At 39.3% G+C, this 16,626-nt stretch overlaps 1 protein-coding gene across 2 annotated transcripts in view; it reads left to right on the plus strand.

Moving 5' to 3' along the window:
• Positions 1-16,140, plus strand: part of LOC309568082 (myosin-binding protein C, fast-type-like) — a 236,518-nt gene extending 220,378 nt beyond the window's left edge. For both annotated transcript variants that reach the window (XM_082273655.1, XM_082273654.1), the window contains exons 26-30: positions 1,916-2,075; positions 6,487-6,623; positions 8,960-9,146; positions 13,851-13,889; positions 15,872-16,140. In XM_082273655.1, coding sequence (XP_082129781.1) covers positions 1,916-2,075; positions 6,487-6,623; positions 8,960-9,146; positions 13,851-13,858 — 492 coding nt within the window. In that variant the 3' untranslated portion in view covers positions 13,859-13,889; positions 15,872-16,140. The remainder of the gene's footprint in view (positions 1-1,915; positions 2,076-6,486; positions 6,624-8,959; positions 9,147-13,850; positions 13,890-15,871) is intronic.
• Positions 16,141-16,626: the final 486 nt, after the last annotated feature.

The raw sequence follows: 16,626 nt of genomic DNA on the forward strand, positions 1-16,626 counted from the left end.
AGAACTCTGCGGTTGGAAGGGTTGTTGCCGCTAGGAAAAGCCCCTTAAATGCCTAAATAGAAGGAGCAGGAGATGGCTGCTTTTACTTATAGCAACAAAGCTGGGATTGGAGTATCCGCCCATGTTGCCTACTGATGAAATTAAGAAATAAACAGAGGGTGCACCGGCCTAGTGCATTATCCTCAATGTAAAAAGCTTTATAAAGGCATATCACATCAAAGTGGCTGTATTGCCCACAGTATCACATCATGGATGAAATTTCAACAGATACTGGCTAACGTGTTTCGAGGTCCTGCCCCAGAGGGTCAGCTCTGAAGAAGAGGCTTGACCTCGAAAAACCCGTTAGCCAGGTTCTGTGGACATTTCATCCATGATGTGATACTGTGGGCATTACAGACACTTTGATGTGATATGCCCTTATCAAGTGCTTGTTTGTGAGTATCTTTTTATATACAATAAAGCTTTTTATATTGAGGATAATGCACTAGATTGGTGCGCCCTCTGTTTATTTCTTAATTTCAGTCACCCAGACCCCCCCCCCCCCCAGTCTTGTGGGGGCAGCAAGGCTGCAGTTATCTAATTTTGCCTGAACGGTGCATCTAGAGTAGAACCTCCTTGGGGCCGACCTTCAAGTGCAGGAGAATTTATGGTGTTTATGTTGAAATGCCTACTGATGATGCTGAAGAATTTTTTGCAAAGTTTGAGGATGTGACTGCACAAGAAGCTTGGCCCAAAGAAAGCTGGTTAGAACGGTTACTGAGTCTATTGTGGATAAAGTATGAGGAAGTATACCGGGGGATGCACCAAGGTTCCCAGGATTATAATTCACTTAAAGATGAAAATCCTAAAAATCAAATGGACTTGCCATGGTTGGGAACTCCTGGAACGCTCTGGTAAGGGAAAACCATTACCCTTAGCAACAGGAGACAGTCTGCAAAAAGGAGGAGATGTGGCTCAAATTCTCGAAGTGAAGATGGTTGTGCAAAAGTGTCTGTCTGTCACCCCTGGCATCTGTGGAGAACATTTTGTTTGGCCTGCATGGCAGAGAGCACGAGAAACCTGTGTTTGATGTTATGGCTGTTTATGTGAAGTGGTCAGCCCAGAGAAGAGGACACAATAATTAGCATCCTGCAAAGGGTACGGCCATGTGTTTAGGTCTGCCGTTACCCCTGGCAACAGAAACCTGTTTGACCTGCAGGAGGTGTTGGAGAATCTAAGAAGACTACAATGTTGGCCTGCGACCATGTTGGGGCAATACAGGGAAGGGTCAACGCTCTCAGTTGAAAGGTGAAAGGTAAGACTGTTGCTGATACAAATGTGATAGAGGATGGCTATGGGACACTGCCCATTGTCTGAAAAAAAGAACAGTAGATTAGAATACACCAACAAAAAGTGAATCAACCCCTGAAACAGAGAAAAAAATACCAAAACCCTCCATAAGTGCATCTTCTCTATTCACCTCAATGTATTTTGCCTATAGTAGAAAATTTGCCAAAATGGCAAATTTAACTGAAATTTCAGGAAATTGTCCAATTTGTCTTGTGAAATGTAACTAGTCCACATAGAGCTTTGAACTCAACCCCATCCAACACCTAAGAGATGAACCAAAATGCTGTCTTTTAGCTAGGCCTGAATGTTCATCATCAGAATTCACTAATGCTCTTCTGGCTCAAGGGAAGTAAATCCCACTAATAATGTTTGAATGTATAGTGGAAAGCTTTCCCAGAAAATAAAAGGCTGCTGCACTAGTAAATGGAGGCTCAGAGTCATATCAGTATCCTTGGTTTCAGAATTAAATGTTGGGAAAGCATGTGCCTTGATACTTTTGGCTATGTAGTGTTTTTACAAGTTTATAAAGCTTGCTGGATATAAATATAATGTTTCTACTGGTGTACACTCTACATCTTATGTTTAGGAATGGTTCACAGTATATGAGCACAATCGTCAGCCACGCTGTACAGTATCTGACCTCATCATGGGAAATGAATATTACTTCAGAGTGTTCAGTGAAAACATAGTTGGGCTCAGTGACGCACCCGGCGTCTCCAAGAACACAGCCGTCATTGAGAAAACTGGTGAGTGCACAATTGCAGCTGTGGTTATGTGCTATGGCTTTGGAGCAATTCTGTTTACATCAAGATTTTTAGCTGCATTTTTGTCATGCTGGTTGATTTTTATTTTGGTCACTTGTTAGTTCCTAAATTTACAGCACAAAACCTTTTTTGCAAACAGTAACTGTATTTTTAATCTTTGTTTAGATTTTTAGGAAATCGGCACACTTTTTTTTAATGAGAAGCAGTGGGTTAGAAACTGCTATGCAGTCCAGCACTTCGAAAAAATGTGCTCCTTGCTCTCTCCCTCCACTTTATCATACTTACCAATGGCACAGCTTACACAGGACAGTGTCTGGGGACTATCTTTTATAAGGAACACAGGTTAATAATTTATATGGCATCACCACATTCTGCAACAATTTATAAAGCACAAAGCTTTTAAAAAGAAAGTCGTTTTTAACGATTTGAGACCCTGAGACGCTTTTTTATATAACACCCTGGTGTCCCAAAGCCTTTTTTTTTTTTGTTTTAGAGAAGTTTTGGTTCTGAACCCTTTATCTCTTTAGAATGTGTTTATAAAAAAAATCTGTAAAGCTATTCATCCTGTAAAACTCAGTGTACAATTATACTGTGTGAATTTGGGAAACTACTACTATACTATTTTTTTTTCAGATTGAATGGTATCCATTTATACAGAGTAGAAAAATACCACATTGTGTCTACTAGATGGAGCTGATGATCATAGGAAATTATTATTTATTGTCAGCTTCATCTAGTAGTCAAAATGAATTATTTTCAAAATCACTATTTACAGTATCTCACAAAAGTGAGTACACTCCTCACATTTTTGTAAATATTTTATTATGACTTTTCATGTGACAACACTGAAGAAATGACACTTTGCTACATTGTAAAGTAGTGAGTGTACAGCTTGTATAACAGTGTAAATTTGCTGTCCCCTCAAAATAACTCAACACACAGCCATTAATGTTTATGAGGGGGGGTACGGCGCTCAACTAAACCACATACTTAAATGAAAATGGTTCACTGATTAAATATATGGTTAACACCAAAACCAATATTAACTTAAATATAAATCAATTTAAGAGTGATGAAACCATGCAAAAGTGAAAAGGGTGCATAAATAAGGCTGTACTTAAAAGTCTCTAGTGCAAAAGGCCAGCAAGAGATATCTCAATTTTAAAACCAGCTGGTAAGTGTCCTGAGGCTTGATAGAAGAAATTAATTTCACTTTCACCTTCACTCTTTCACCCAGTGAGTGCAAGATTAGCTGCTTAGCTTACCAGAACTATTGGACCCCTTGGTTATAGGGGGTCACATAGGCAGTATTCTCTTATCAACTGGTAAGCAGCTAATCTTGCACTCACTGGGTGAAAGAGTGAAGGTGAAATTAATTTCTTCTATCAAGCCTCAGGACACTTAACAGCTGATTTTAAGATTGAGATATCTCTTGCTGGCCTTTTGCACTAGAGCCTTTTAAATACAGCCTTATTTATGCACCTTTTTCCCTTTTGCATGGTTTCATCACTCTTAAATTGATTTACATTTAAGTTTGTATTGGTTTTGGTGTTAACCATATATTTAATCAGTGCACCATTTTCATTTATGTATGTGGTTTGGTTGAGTGCAGTACCCCCCTCATAAACACTATTCACGTCAATCACGTTTTACGTTGCAGCTCACAGTTGGAATTTTTCTTTATTCCACACAAAGCATATAGTTCACATACAATTAAAATTCACTAATTTATGATTTATTCATTATTCATTAGCGCAGGTTGTTTGGTGTTTAACACCAATCTTTTTCCACACAGCCATTAATGTCTTAACCGCTGGCAACAAAAGTGAGATAAAGATACTGTATATTCGACCTGGAGAGAAAAATGGCCTAATAACATTCAAAGTTGCACAGAATAAATGTACAGTTCACATGAACAGAACAAATAGCTCTGTGAATTTTTATTAAATATAGCACAAAGTGTTTACAGTCTACCCTCACAAGAAAATATATTTTTTGGGGACAGATAGGGATTTAACTGAAGTTGAAAAGTCGGATGCATATTTTTTTCTAGGTTTTAGGAATATAAAGAACAATTGTACAAACTATGAATATAACACCAATAGCAATATGTGTCCGTGTTAATAAAACATACTTAAATAGTGACATCAAAATAGAAAAATAGTGACAAAAAAAAATTAGAAAAATGCCCAACAGTGTCTTCATATTATGATGACAAAAGATATCACATCCCAGTCGTGTATTGAGAGCACTCAACGCCCATGTTAACATAGACCTGCTTACCAGTGGGATATATGACCACAGATATAAAGATACATTTTGCACCCTCCTAGTTAGAATGCTAGATAGGTTAGGTAAATGTTTTTTTTTTTTTTTGCTCCCCTGTAATCAGAGAAGCAGTTTGTGATTGCTTTGGGCTATTCTAGGCTTCACTGGTTTCAGGATTGACTGTAGTCGCCCCTCTGTGTACCCACTGACAGTCTGCCACCTCATCATTAACCTCCTCCTTGTCACTAAAGCCTAATTTGCAGTGAGATGCAGCTGCTGGAACTTCTCTACCTGTTGTTGCCCCCTGCTAATAGAGTGGCTAAGCCATCCTCTTGCTCTTTAGTTATTGTGCTGTCATCCTCATAATCATAACGGTGGAAGAATTGGACATCACTCAAATCCTCCTTCTTCAGCAAGTCTGAGAGAGTATGATCAAATAAATCTGCTGACCCCTCATAGCCAGTTTGCAGGGCTATGGCAGGATTAGTGGAGGAAGAAGAAGAAGAAGAAGAGAGTACCTTAGCAGTGCTGACAGACAACTGGCGGCTTTTCACTTAGGAAGAAAAAGATGATAAAGGTGTTACGGACCACTCAACTGCCTCCTGTACATGCTGTGGTTGCAGTGCACAGTAACTTTGTTACAAGAAAGCAGATGTGCCTACTTTTAGATTGTGCCGCCTGACCACTAAATTGTCCTACAGAACTTGCTCACTCCTATTATCAAAATTTGGTGCACACTAGTTAATCACAAAGCTGCATACAAAGGGCAAGTGAAAATGTACAACAGCAACAAAAAAGGCCTAGCTACACACACAAATAAATATAAATAACTCAGCAAAAATAATAATCCTAAAACCCCCAAAATAAAATAAAAGCAGATTTTTTTTTTTAATGTTAGCAGACAATATAAAATCCAAGCCAGTGTATATTAGCAGTGTATAGCACAGATCTGATATCAAAGGACTGGCAGTGCATTGTTGATGCTAAAAATTCAGTCCAGTGAATTTTCCCATTAATTAGCCTAGAGACTCGGGATTTGCTGCAAACCTACAATAGCAGCAAACTTTTACCTTATCTATAAGTGTGATATAATGCTTCTTTTATGAATTAATGTGTTAATTTTGTGGAGTTATGTCATAAAAGCAAACACTTTAGATTTACATATTTAAGTAAGTAAACCAATTCTTACACATGTGTTACAAATGACCATTTTCTTATTGACCGTGATTGTCTTTTAATGGCTACATTGAATTGCTAAACTATGACAACTAGTTGGATGCTATGAATTTCAGCATGTTATTGCTTTACATTTAATAACAATAACACTACTGATCGTGGATTTCAATACATCTGCCTGAAGAACATCTAAAGAGGTATAATTGTGCCTTAGGTGCAAAAATAGACTTTTTGAAAACCCTTTAACCATAAGGATGCTAACCGCTTCCAACAGGAATGTAGCCATTCCTGTCAGTCTTTTTAAAGAAAATATTTTTTGTCCTAAATCTGCCATCCTTAACCGAAATGGTGAGATCCAAAAAGTTAATTTGGGTGGAGCAGTATTCATAAGATAATTTGATGCCTAAATCATTGGCATTCAACCTGGCCATACATTTATATAAATATTCCTAATTTCCCCTCCATAGGAGGAGCACATCATCAATAAACCTCCTCTAAAGTGCTATCTCAGGCTATTGAGTGCCCCAAACAATATTTTCCTCCCACTATGACATAAATAGGTTTGTTAGTGAGGGCGCAAACTTGGCACCCATTGCCATTCCAGTTTTGTGTAAGAAATGATTTTCATTGTGCCAAAAATAATTATGCTTCATTGAAAAATTCAAGAGCTCTAAAACAAAATCTCTCTGTATATCAGGGAGTGATTTTACCTCAATGGAGGAAATGTTTAGCAGCTTCAAAACCCCTATTATTGAGTATAATAAAATATAAAGAAGAAACCTCTGCAGTGACAAGCAATATGTTTTTCTAACATGTCACCTCTCCTAACAGCTAATCATGTGTTTCATGTTCTTAAGATAGTAGGGAGTTTTCTCAACCAGAGGCTGTAAAAATAAGTCAATATAATTACCAATTCTTGAAATTAATTTCTCCCTTTTTTGCTTTGCAGGTTTAGTCTACAAGCCTCGTGACTATGAAGAAATGGATGTCTGCATGGCTCCTAAGTTCCTTACACCTCTTATAGACCGCAGTGTAGTGGCTGGGTACAGCACAGCCTTGAATTGTGCTGTAAGAGCTCATCCAAAGGTACACAGCTGTCTCTAGTGAAACAGATCATGTCTGCAGTACAGTACATTTAAAAGCATTCAGCGCTCTTCTACTGAGAAATCTGATCCCCATGAAATTGATTATATTTATATAAAGGTCCCTTTTTACTGGTGCCAGGAATTTGTTGGCTGTAAATCATTTGGTAAACAAATACATATAACTTATTTCAAATAAATTCTTTTGAACATGAATTTTGTCAGTAAGTAGCGTGTGAGGCAGTGATCATTTTTCTCAAAAAATGTCTCATAATTGCATTATTTTAAAGGTCAGTCCACCCACTGAGATGTTTCATTATAAGTAAATTCATATGGAAGTCCCCCACCTGGCTTTCACATCAAGCTTATTTCCAGACATTTTTTTTTTGTTAATTATAATTGGAACATCTAGAATATTTTTCATATTTTAAATGCTGTCTGAGATTTTTTGGTGAGATGTATTATTTTCTGTCCTGGTGACAACATTGTTACCCAGACAAGGAGTGAATGGAAATCTCCAGCTGTAACATAGACAGCAGTAACAGAAAATTTAAGAATAGGAAGATTAAGGTAAGGTTTGAACCCCATCAACATTTCATTACTGTAAGTGTACGCATTGCAGATTTTCCTTCAAATTCCTGCCTGGTTACAACATTGTCATACTTCTCCCATGTGACCTTGAACAGCATTATTAACATGGCAAAGATGCTCAACCCTTTCTGCTGCATACAAATATACAAGTTTTGGTGAGAATTGCATATAGCACTACCCCCGTATAAGGGTTCTTTGTTATTTACCTCAACTTAAAAAAAAAACTTTAAAAAAAAAACCTCCGCCCCTCTAATATACCTGGTTGAGTGTACAAACATACAATGTCACAGGAAATCGCTGTAGGTAATACTTAGTGCCCAGAAGTAGCGCTACATCAAAAAAAACAGAAACCAAACCAGCTAGTAAAGGCAAACATAATATATTGTCACCCAATATGTTAGGTAACTAGGCAAACATAAAGATGATTAACATTGGTAATAACACAATTTAATAACAATTAGGAAATCTGCGTGACAATTTGTGATACCAGTGCAGGTAGCTTCAGCTAATATTATGTGCTAACGTTACAGCAGTAAATACCAACCTAATGTAAATATGCCATCAATCAAATATGTGCAAACTTATAAATCAAATAAACCCAAAAAATAAAACAAGAGAAAATCCATGCAAAAACTTTAGTAGTCCAAATATTGTGCAATAAATCAAGGTCTTTCAAAGTGCCTGTGCTCAAAAAGTGTTAGTGCCGCAAAGAGTAATTTTTTCTATAAAAAGGTGTCCAATTCTTCACCACCAACATTCCACTGTGTGCATATAGTGCTCTTGCCCCGATGGGATAACACTCATCAAATATAGATGACCTGACCACCCTAGCTTATATCAAGATAGGTCCAAAAAGAATGTTCCACGGTGCAGATGTGTGTAACAATCTCCCTCTAGTTTCCGCCTATAACAGAGGTCCATATCACCGCTCACATACAGGAAAGGATTCAAACAGAGAGGGTATTCATAGTGCATACCATTTTTTTAAATTTGCAGTACAAAGAAGTTTAAAACCACTCACGATGGAGGATGTATTTGGAGTGAATAAACAGATAGGCATAGGGGCAGGTCGTCCACTTGGTTTGGAAGCTGCATCAATGGATTGGAGCACACACCAGCTTCCATACTCGGAGTGGAAGCGGACTATTACATTAATCAGCAGATGATTCCGGGTGCCAGGAAGGGCACCAGAGATTGTGAGTGGTTTTAACCCTTGCAATGAGGGGGGAGCCACATTGCTAAAGTAGTTTAGAATTTTCCAGGGAGTTCACCTTTAAATAGGGTGATTGGCACCAAAGCCAGTGCTAGACATGCATGCTCAATAAAGTGCATGAGCATGCACAGACCATGGGGTGCAATATGTGTAAACTTAGATCTTCTGGCACAGCAATGAATCTAACCTTCCTGACAACCTCAGTGCTATGGTTTTAAATAGTGTTTCTGAAGTTTTGGGTGTTTCAAACTATTTTAGGGATGTTTGCCTGCATAGTCAGTGAAACATCTGACAGGAAAGGTGGGACCCCCTGTGAAGTACCACTCTACCTGAAATCTCAAGGTCACAGTCCCAGAGACACAAAGGGCCTGACACTTCAAGCTCAGAGTCCCAGAGGGACATAGGGACATAAACTACTAATGAAACATAGTTTTTGTGGAGTAAACTTTTACAATACAAATAAGTAAAGATGCCTCTAGATCTTAACTGACCTTCTCTTAAATAGTCATTATTAAAGTGTTTTTTCTTTAATGCAGCCTAGAGTGATCTGGATGAAAAATAAAATGGAGATTAGAGATGATCCGAAATTCCTCATGAAACATAATCAAGGAGTTCTTACCTTGAATATCCGCAAACCAAGCCCATTTGATGGTGGAACCTATACCTGCAAAGCCATCAACGAGCTGGGTGAAGCTCAAGTAGACTGTAGATTGGAAGTCAGAGGTAACTTATGTAACTGTTTTACAATTGCTTAGCTTAAAAATGCCAGTATATTGTAATGGTCAGGGGATGAGGGATCACCAGCACAGCCGTATATTCACAGAAACTTTTTTTTCCCAAAAAATCAAACAATGTGCATGTCAAGAAAAAATATGCAGTACTTTTTTGTTATACGTTCACATTTTTTCCCAATTGTGGACTGCCAACTCACAGCATTTTTGTGGACTGATTATTGTCAGCCGGCCCAGTTTTCTTTTGCCAAGTTACTTAGACCCACCTACTCTTGCATGTCCACAACCTAAGAGCTAATCATTTTGCAGTCACAAGGTAAGGATGGAGGGCTAATTACTCTTCTTGAGATAACACAGGAAGTGAGTGCTGGACAAAGCACATCTCTGAATTTTTAATAAGATCAACATTGTTTTTTTTTTGCAAATATAAAATAGTGATAACAAAATGTTTTTGAGGTATACGTAAAACAGTATTAACCAGCATCTCCAAAAATTAATATATTGCAGCTTACCATATATTTACTGTGGCAGGTGCATTCATTTTCTCTTTTTAGGCTTTTCCTTCCTATATTTTTACCTATTAGTCTATTATTTTTCAACTTACTTACTTACAAGCTGTCCAGCAAAATTGTCAGAAGGTTGAGATAAATCATTTAACACTAGGGATGATCGAACGGTTCGGGTCGACCATCGGTTCGACCCGAACATTGACTATTCGAAATTCGGCCGAATTTCGAACTTATTGCGGAAAAAGTTCGGAATTTGGCAACCAGAACCGACCAAAATGCAATGGGACAGGAACTGGGCTTTAAAAGCCCTTGATTGGACCAGAACCATCAGTAAAAGCCAATTGAGGGGACAGGAGGATGCTAGGAATGTGATTGTAGTGACTAGGGGGTCCAGAGGCCAATCATTAGTGAATACGCCCCCCAGTATATAAGATAGCCCCGCCAAATCTCTAGCATTGTAATACAGGGATGTGGAAGAGAGTGGAAGCAGTTCTGTTACTCCTGCTTCAAAGTGTCATTTAGCAATTATTAGTGTGAGGAAAGGTATATCTAGTGTAGTTAGGGTACTATTTTCCACTATAGTTAGATTTAATAATCTAGTTTCTTTAGGGAAAGTGTTAAGTGTCAGGGTGACTGTAGTGTAGTGTAGGGTTAACTGACTCTGACTGCTATGGCAGGGTGACCAAACCCTTCCATGTCAGGGTGACCGCCATAGAAAGCCATAGAAAAAAGATTGTTTCTATTAGAATTGCAATAGAGCAGGATAGTGGCTTTGGTACTTTCACACCTGGCCGTTTTTGTAGCAGGCGTTTATTGCGCTTTTTTGTGGACGTGTTTGGAGGCAGGCATGACATCTGAACTTCTGTGTAGGGGTATATATACACACACACACATGTATGTATATATACACATATACATATATAGGTGTGAAAGTAGCAGAACCCTATTCCTGCGCTAATGAAATAATTAGCAGGCATGGGACTTCGCTCCTATCACACCTATATGTGTGTATGTGTATAAATACATATAAGTGTGTGTGTATATATACCCCTATACAGAAGTTCAGATGTTATGCCTGCCTCCAAAGACGCCCAAAAAAATGCCCAAAAAAAATGCCTGCAACAACACACCTGGGCGTTTTTGTTGCAGGCGTTTTTTTGGGCATTTTTTTTCTGCTACTTTCACACCTATATATGTGTATGTGTATATATACATACATGGACACAGAAGTTCAGATGTCATGCCTGCCTCCAAACACGTCCACAAAAAAAGCCCTATAAACGCCTGCAACAAAAAGCCGGGTGTGAAAATAGCAAAGCCACTATCCTGCTCTACTGCAATTCTAATACAAACTAACTTTTTTTTCTGGTTCTGGACATGCTACAGAGCTGAAACTTTACAGGTACACTTTTTAGACCCCCAGACACTAAATCCAAAGAAATCTTTTTTTTTTTTTTTAATAATTTTTTCAATAATTGGCTCTCTATCAAAAATGACAATTTTTAAGAACTTTTTTTGTGTGATTAATAGTCCCTGGGGCATGACTCAGAACCCTAGGTACTTTTTAGGGGCATTTATTATTATTATTTATTATTATACAGGATTTATATATAGCGCCAACAGTTTGCGCAGCGCTTTACAATGTGAGGGAAGACAATACAGTTACAAAACAATTCAAAACAGGAGGAACTAGAGGGCCCTGCTCGTTAGAGCTTACAATCTAGAAGGGAGGGTCAAGTGAAACAAATGGCAATAACCATGGGGGATGGGTTGATGGAGGAAATGGAGGTACATTGTTAGGTGTTGGTAGGATAGGCTTCTCTGAAAAGGAGGGTTTTCAGAGACCGCCTAAAAGCTAATAGAGTAGGAGATAATCGGACAGATGAGGGTAAGGAGTTCCATAGAATTGGAGAGGCTCTGGAAAAGTCCTGGATGCGAGCATGGGAGGAGGTGACGAGGGGGCTAGAGAGCAGGAGGTTTTGAGAGGAACGAAGAGAGCGATTAGGTTGGTATTTTGAGACTAGGCTAGTGATGTAGCTGGGGGCTAAGCTGTGGATTGCTTTGTAAGATGTTGTAAGTATTTTGAATTTAATTCGTTTGGTGAGCAGAAGCCAGTGGAGGGCTTGACAGAGAGGAGCAGCGGACACTGAGCGATTGGTAAGGTGGATGAGTCTGGCGGCAGCATTCATGATGGATTGAAGGGGGGATAGCCTGTGTAGAGGTAAGCCAACGAGAAGGGAGTTGCAGTAGTCGAGGCGCGAGATGACCAGGGAGTGAACTAGGATTTTTGTTGTGTCTTTGGTTAGAAAGGGGCGTATTTTGGAGATGTTGCGGAGGCTGAGCCGGCAAGATTTGGACAGCGATTGGATGTGGGGTTTAAAGGAGAGTTCAGAGTCCAGGACAACACCTAAGACCTTGGCATGCGGGGATGGGCTGATAGTAATGCCATTGATATTGACGGAGAAATCAGTGGAAGGGGTACGTGGTGGAGGAAAAATTATAAGCTCGGTTTTGGATGGGTTGAGTTTGAGGAAGTGATGAGACATCCAGACTGATATATCTGATAGTAAATTAGTGATACGTGTGGAGACTGAGGGAGAGAGCTGAGGGGTGGATAGATAGATTTGGGTATCATCAGCGTAGAGATGGTATTGGAAGCCGTGGGAGGCTATCAGCTGACCCAGAGAGGAGGTGTAGATTGAAAATAGGAGGGGTCCAAGAACAGAGCCTTGGGGGACCCCAACAGAGAAGGGAAGAGGAGAGGAGGAAGTAGAATTGTAGGTAACGCTAAAGGTGCGGTTATATAAGTAGGAAGATAACCATTGAAGAGTACGGTCACGGAGACCAAAGGCATGGAGTTTTTTGAGTAGGAGGGGGTGGTCAACCGTATCAAAGGCAGCAGAAAGGTCCAGAAGTAGGAGCACAGAATAGTGTCCGTCGGTTTTGGCCATTAGTAGATCATTTGTCAGTTTTAGGAGAGCAGTTTCAGTGGAGTGTTGAGGCCGAAATCCGGACTGAAGGGGATCGAGGAGGTTATTCATGGCAAGGTGGTCGCACAGTCGGTTGTAGACTAGACGTTCGAGGAGTTTGGATGAGAAGGGGAGCAAGGAAATAGGTCGTAGGTTGTTCAGATCGGTTGGGTCCAGTGAGGGCTTTTTGAGTATAGGGCTGACTAGTGCGGGTTTTAGAGAGTTGGGGAAGATGCCAGAAGAGAGGGAGAGATTGAAGATGTGGGTTAGAGAGTGTAGAATAGGGCCAGAGGGTGAACGTAGCATTTGCGAGGGAACAGGATCCAGAGGGCAGGTGGTTAAGTGGACGTTAGCAAGTAGGTTAGCAACCTCATCTGTAGCGGCGGGGTTGAATGAGGGAAGAAATGATCGCACCTGTGGGCATGAAGCATAAGGTATGGAAGGTGTCTGAACAGTAACGATATCCTTACGAATTGTATCAATCTTCTGTTTGAAGTGGTAGGCAATCTCCAGGGCAGTGAGTGAGTCGGTGGGAGGGGGTGGTGGAGGACGGAGTAGAGAGTTAAAGGTAGCGATATTGGGTTTTATGGCTTCAAAATGGTGTTTTTTGATTACCGAAGTTCGGGTCCCATTGATTTCAAAGGGGTTCTGAAATCCGGGCCGAACTTTCAGGAAGTTCGGGTGTTCTGGTCGAACCAAACTTTTCAAAAGTTCGATCCTCCCTATTTAACACCAACAGGGGGGCTCACAATGGTCAGTTTTTAATCATTTATGTACACCTTTATCCCAAAAGGAAACAAAATGTTACTGTAATGGCTTAAAAACGTGTTAGCTAGAGTTTGGATATAATTTGTTAGTCAAGTCCATGCTAGTACATCTAATATCACCCACTCCTAAAATTGACCATGCTGCTATCCAAAGGTGTTTCTGTTGCTTCGGCATCCAGAGTGAAAACACCTAAGACAGGAAGTGTGTTACTGGCCAGATCACTGGGTGAAAATAAAGAAAATGAACACTAAAAAATGAAAGCTAATGTAGTCACCACTTTTAGGATTGGTAAACTGCAATATAGAAAATGTTTGTTTTTAGATTTAATGCCGATTGAACAGACTAAAAGGAATTTGGCATCAAAAAACAAAATTAAGTCAAATATTTATCTGTATTTGAAAAGAATTCATGCAAATGTGTTAACTACATTTTTTTCCTTTATCAATGCAGTTCCCTAGTAATCCCATCCTGGATTGATAAACAGTTCCGGTAAGTATAGTTTATACTACAAGAAAGACTGAAAATAAAGCTGACTATAGACAATAATGGTCTGGCCTACATGTGCTATCCAATGTTTTTTGGGCCCAGCTTCTGCCCAAAAACAGAAACCCACCTGTATTACCATTACAGTATTGTTTTGGACATTAGAGGATTGAATAGTGTGGGGGGGGGGGTACTTGCAGACAGTTTTAATATGTTTAACACTGTGATGAAAGGGCAGGTTTTTCTAATATATCTGATCATTCTGGCTCCAGAAAATTCTATTAATGGCTGAACTACCCCGCAGACTTTAGATCTCTGCTTAATGCATGCTAAAATTATCAGGAGGCTGGCATCTTAAATCTTTGAGAATGTTAAGTTCTGCAAGTTACAATGATCAACTAATCTTTAACCTGTAGCAGTTACCTGCTCAGGTGATGGGTGCATAGTGTACCCAGTGTTCATGTACATGTTTGCTTTGCTGGCCCCTGCCTTTAGTGCCTTCCTAAAAAGGGGATCAGGTCATTAAAAATATTACAGAATGTAAATGGTACAGCATCAATGCTGATGAATGAGGCAGCCCACCTTCATCTTACTGTAATGCAAAGTTATCATATAATAGGCTTGATACAGCCATTGATACATAAAAGAAACAGATGTACTGCAGTTCAAGCTGAAGTCCAGCTAAATGTGCAGTTGAAGTACATATACTGCATAGCTCCCAAATGTTCCTGATTTCGAGGGACTGTCCCTCATTTTGAATAAAGTCCCTCTGTCCCTCTTTCCTCCTCATTTGTCCCTCATTTTTGGTCTGGCTTATATAGTTGTATAAAAAATGCACTATTTATCTTTCCAAAGGTATTTTACAGCACTAAACCTTTCATCCAATTTTTAAATCGCTGCATCTGTAAATTCCAAAATCCATAATAAAGGAAAAGTAGTTGTAAAAAAAAACTCTTGTGGGCTTAACCAACCATTTTTTGTAAAATTCTCTCATGCCACTTTGAGATGCAGGAACCTATGTCCGATAGCATAGCCAGGTCTGTGATTTCACTTTTGTTCTCAGCTTTCAGCCTGGTCTCTGACCCACCACTAGCCTACTGATTTGACAACAGGACAAAACATAAGTATTAGCATACTCATGAGGTCGTCACTCTGTTCACATTGCTCTTTTCCCCTGTAAAGAAGCTGCCAGGGGAGTAGGAAACTAAAGACAGATTCAGTAATGGTTCAAGGTGAAGTGATACTAGTAATATTTAAAATAATATATAGAGATCTATTGCAATACCCACTGTCATTTTCTCAATACTTACTTAGACAAGAATTACGCCAGCTTGGTTTGTCCTCCTTCACCTCCTATAGCCTCCTGGGACACATCAAACATCCCAGGAGGCTGCAGGACTCACATTGTTGCCCTGAAACTTGTATGCACAGTGGGGAGCCAGTTGTGAGACTTCAAGAAGTCAAAGCTGGCCCCCAAATCCAAGATGAGCTGAAGCCCAGCAAAGAATCGGCTCTGGGAAAGACAATGGTGGATGCCATTGGGTGGTAAGTGTATGTTTCCTTATAGTCAGCAGCTATAGTATTTGTAGCTGCTAACTTTTATTTTTTTAACAAAATAAATTCCTCTTTAACAGCTCAGTAATTACTGACGCACTGACTAATGCCCTTCTGAAAAAGTAGCACGCTTATCAAAAACATGAATCAGGCACTCATATATTTTGGTTTAGGAAGTTTGTTTTTGCTGCAGAGAATGTAGTGCAGGAAAAATTATTACAAAAACAAAAAATGAAGGGTCGGCATGGAGGTAAAGGTTACAGGAAGGGTTAAGGATAGTATATGAGGGGAGCCTAAAGGTTGGACACCGTTCTTCATGGGGAACTCTGCTGTGAAACTTCCATCGCTGATATACTTAGAGCTAATATATGAGCAAAAATATGTACGGTAAATATAAGTTTCACTAATTTTTGCCTTTTCTTTACATTTTGCAGCTTAAGGTCTGAATGAGATATACCTGAGTCTTTCATTTAAAACTGCAAAGAAAAAAAAAGAAATCGGTCTTCATCATGTGTTTTGTGGTGTCCTATATTACTGCTAATGTATGTTGCGTATTTTTAAATATGCACTTCTTAGTATATGTGAACAATTTGCCTCTTTGTTCTCGTTAACTGTTAACTTTTCTTATGTAATATGTGTTCATTTGTCGGTCTCATCATTATGTGTGCTGAAAGACAGATTCTGTATGTCCTGTATACAGGTCCTTGTTTGTTTAAATCTCTGTATGCCCTAATATAGAAAGCATGCTTGGTGATTGGTGAACTTCGGATGGCAAAAATGCAGTTATTAAGGCGCAAGGACTAAGGTTTAGACCCACGTGCCTTACTGCTTATGTTGCTCATAGATTAGTTGTAAGTAAAACTGTCTCAGGAAAAACTTAAAAAAATAAATGCTTGTGACTAAACTCTTTTAGGGTATTGCCTAATTTATTGGGGAGAGAGAGCTTTAAAGTGGCCCTTTCACCCTTTACTTTTTTTCGTTTTAATTCCCTCTCCTCAATTACACACTTGCTAAAAACGTTTTGTTACCTGTAAATTGCTTAATATTGTCACCACTCTCCCGCTTCCCATAAATGAGATACCTGCATTAGATTTCAGCTATGCAGATGCAAAAACGTGCAATAATTCTGTACTTACTGACCTGCAGCCTCCTGGGGTATGTAATGTGAAAATCCCAGGAGGCTATCGGG

The sequence above is a fragment of the Pelophylax lessonae genome, assembly GCF_965119305.1.
Source record: "Pelophylax lessonae genome assembly, chromosome: 12".
Classification (NCBI taxonomy): Eukaryota; Metazoa; Chordata; class Amphibia; order Anura; family Ranidae; genus Pelophylax; species Pelophylax lessonae.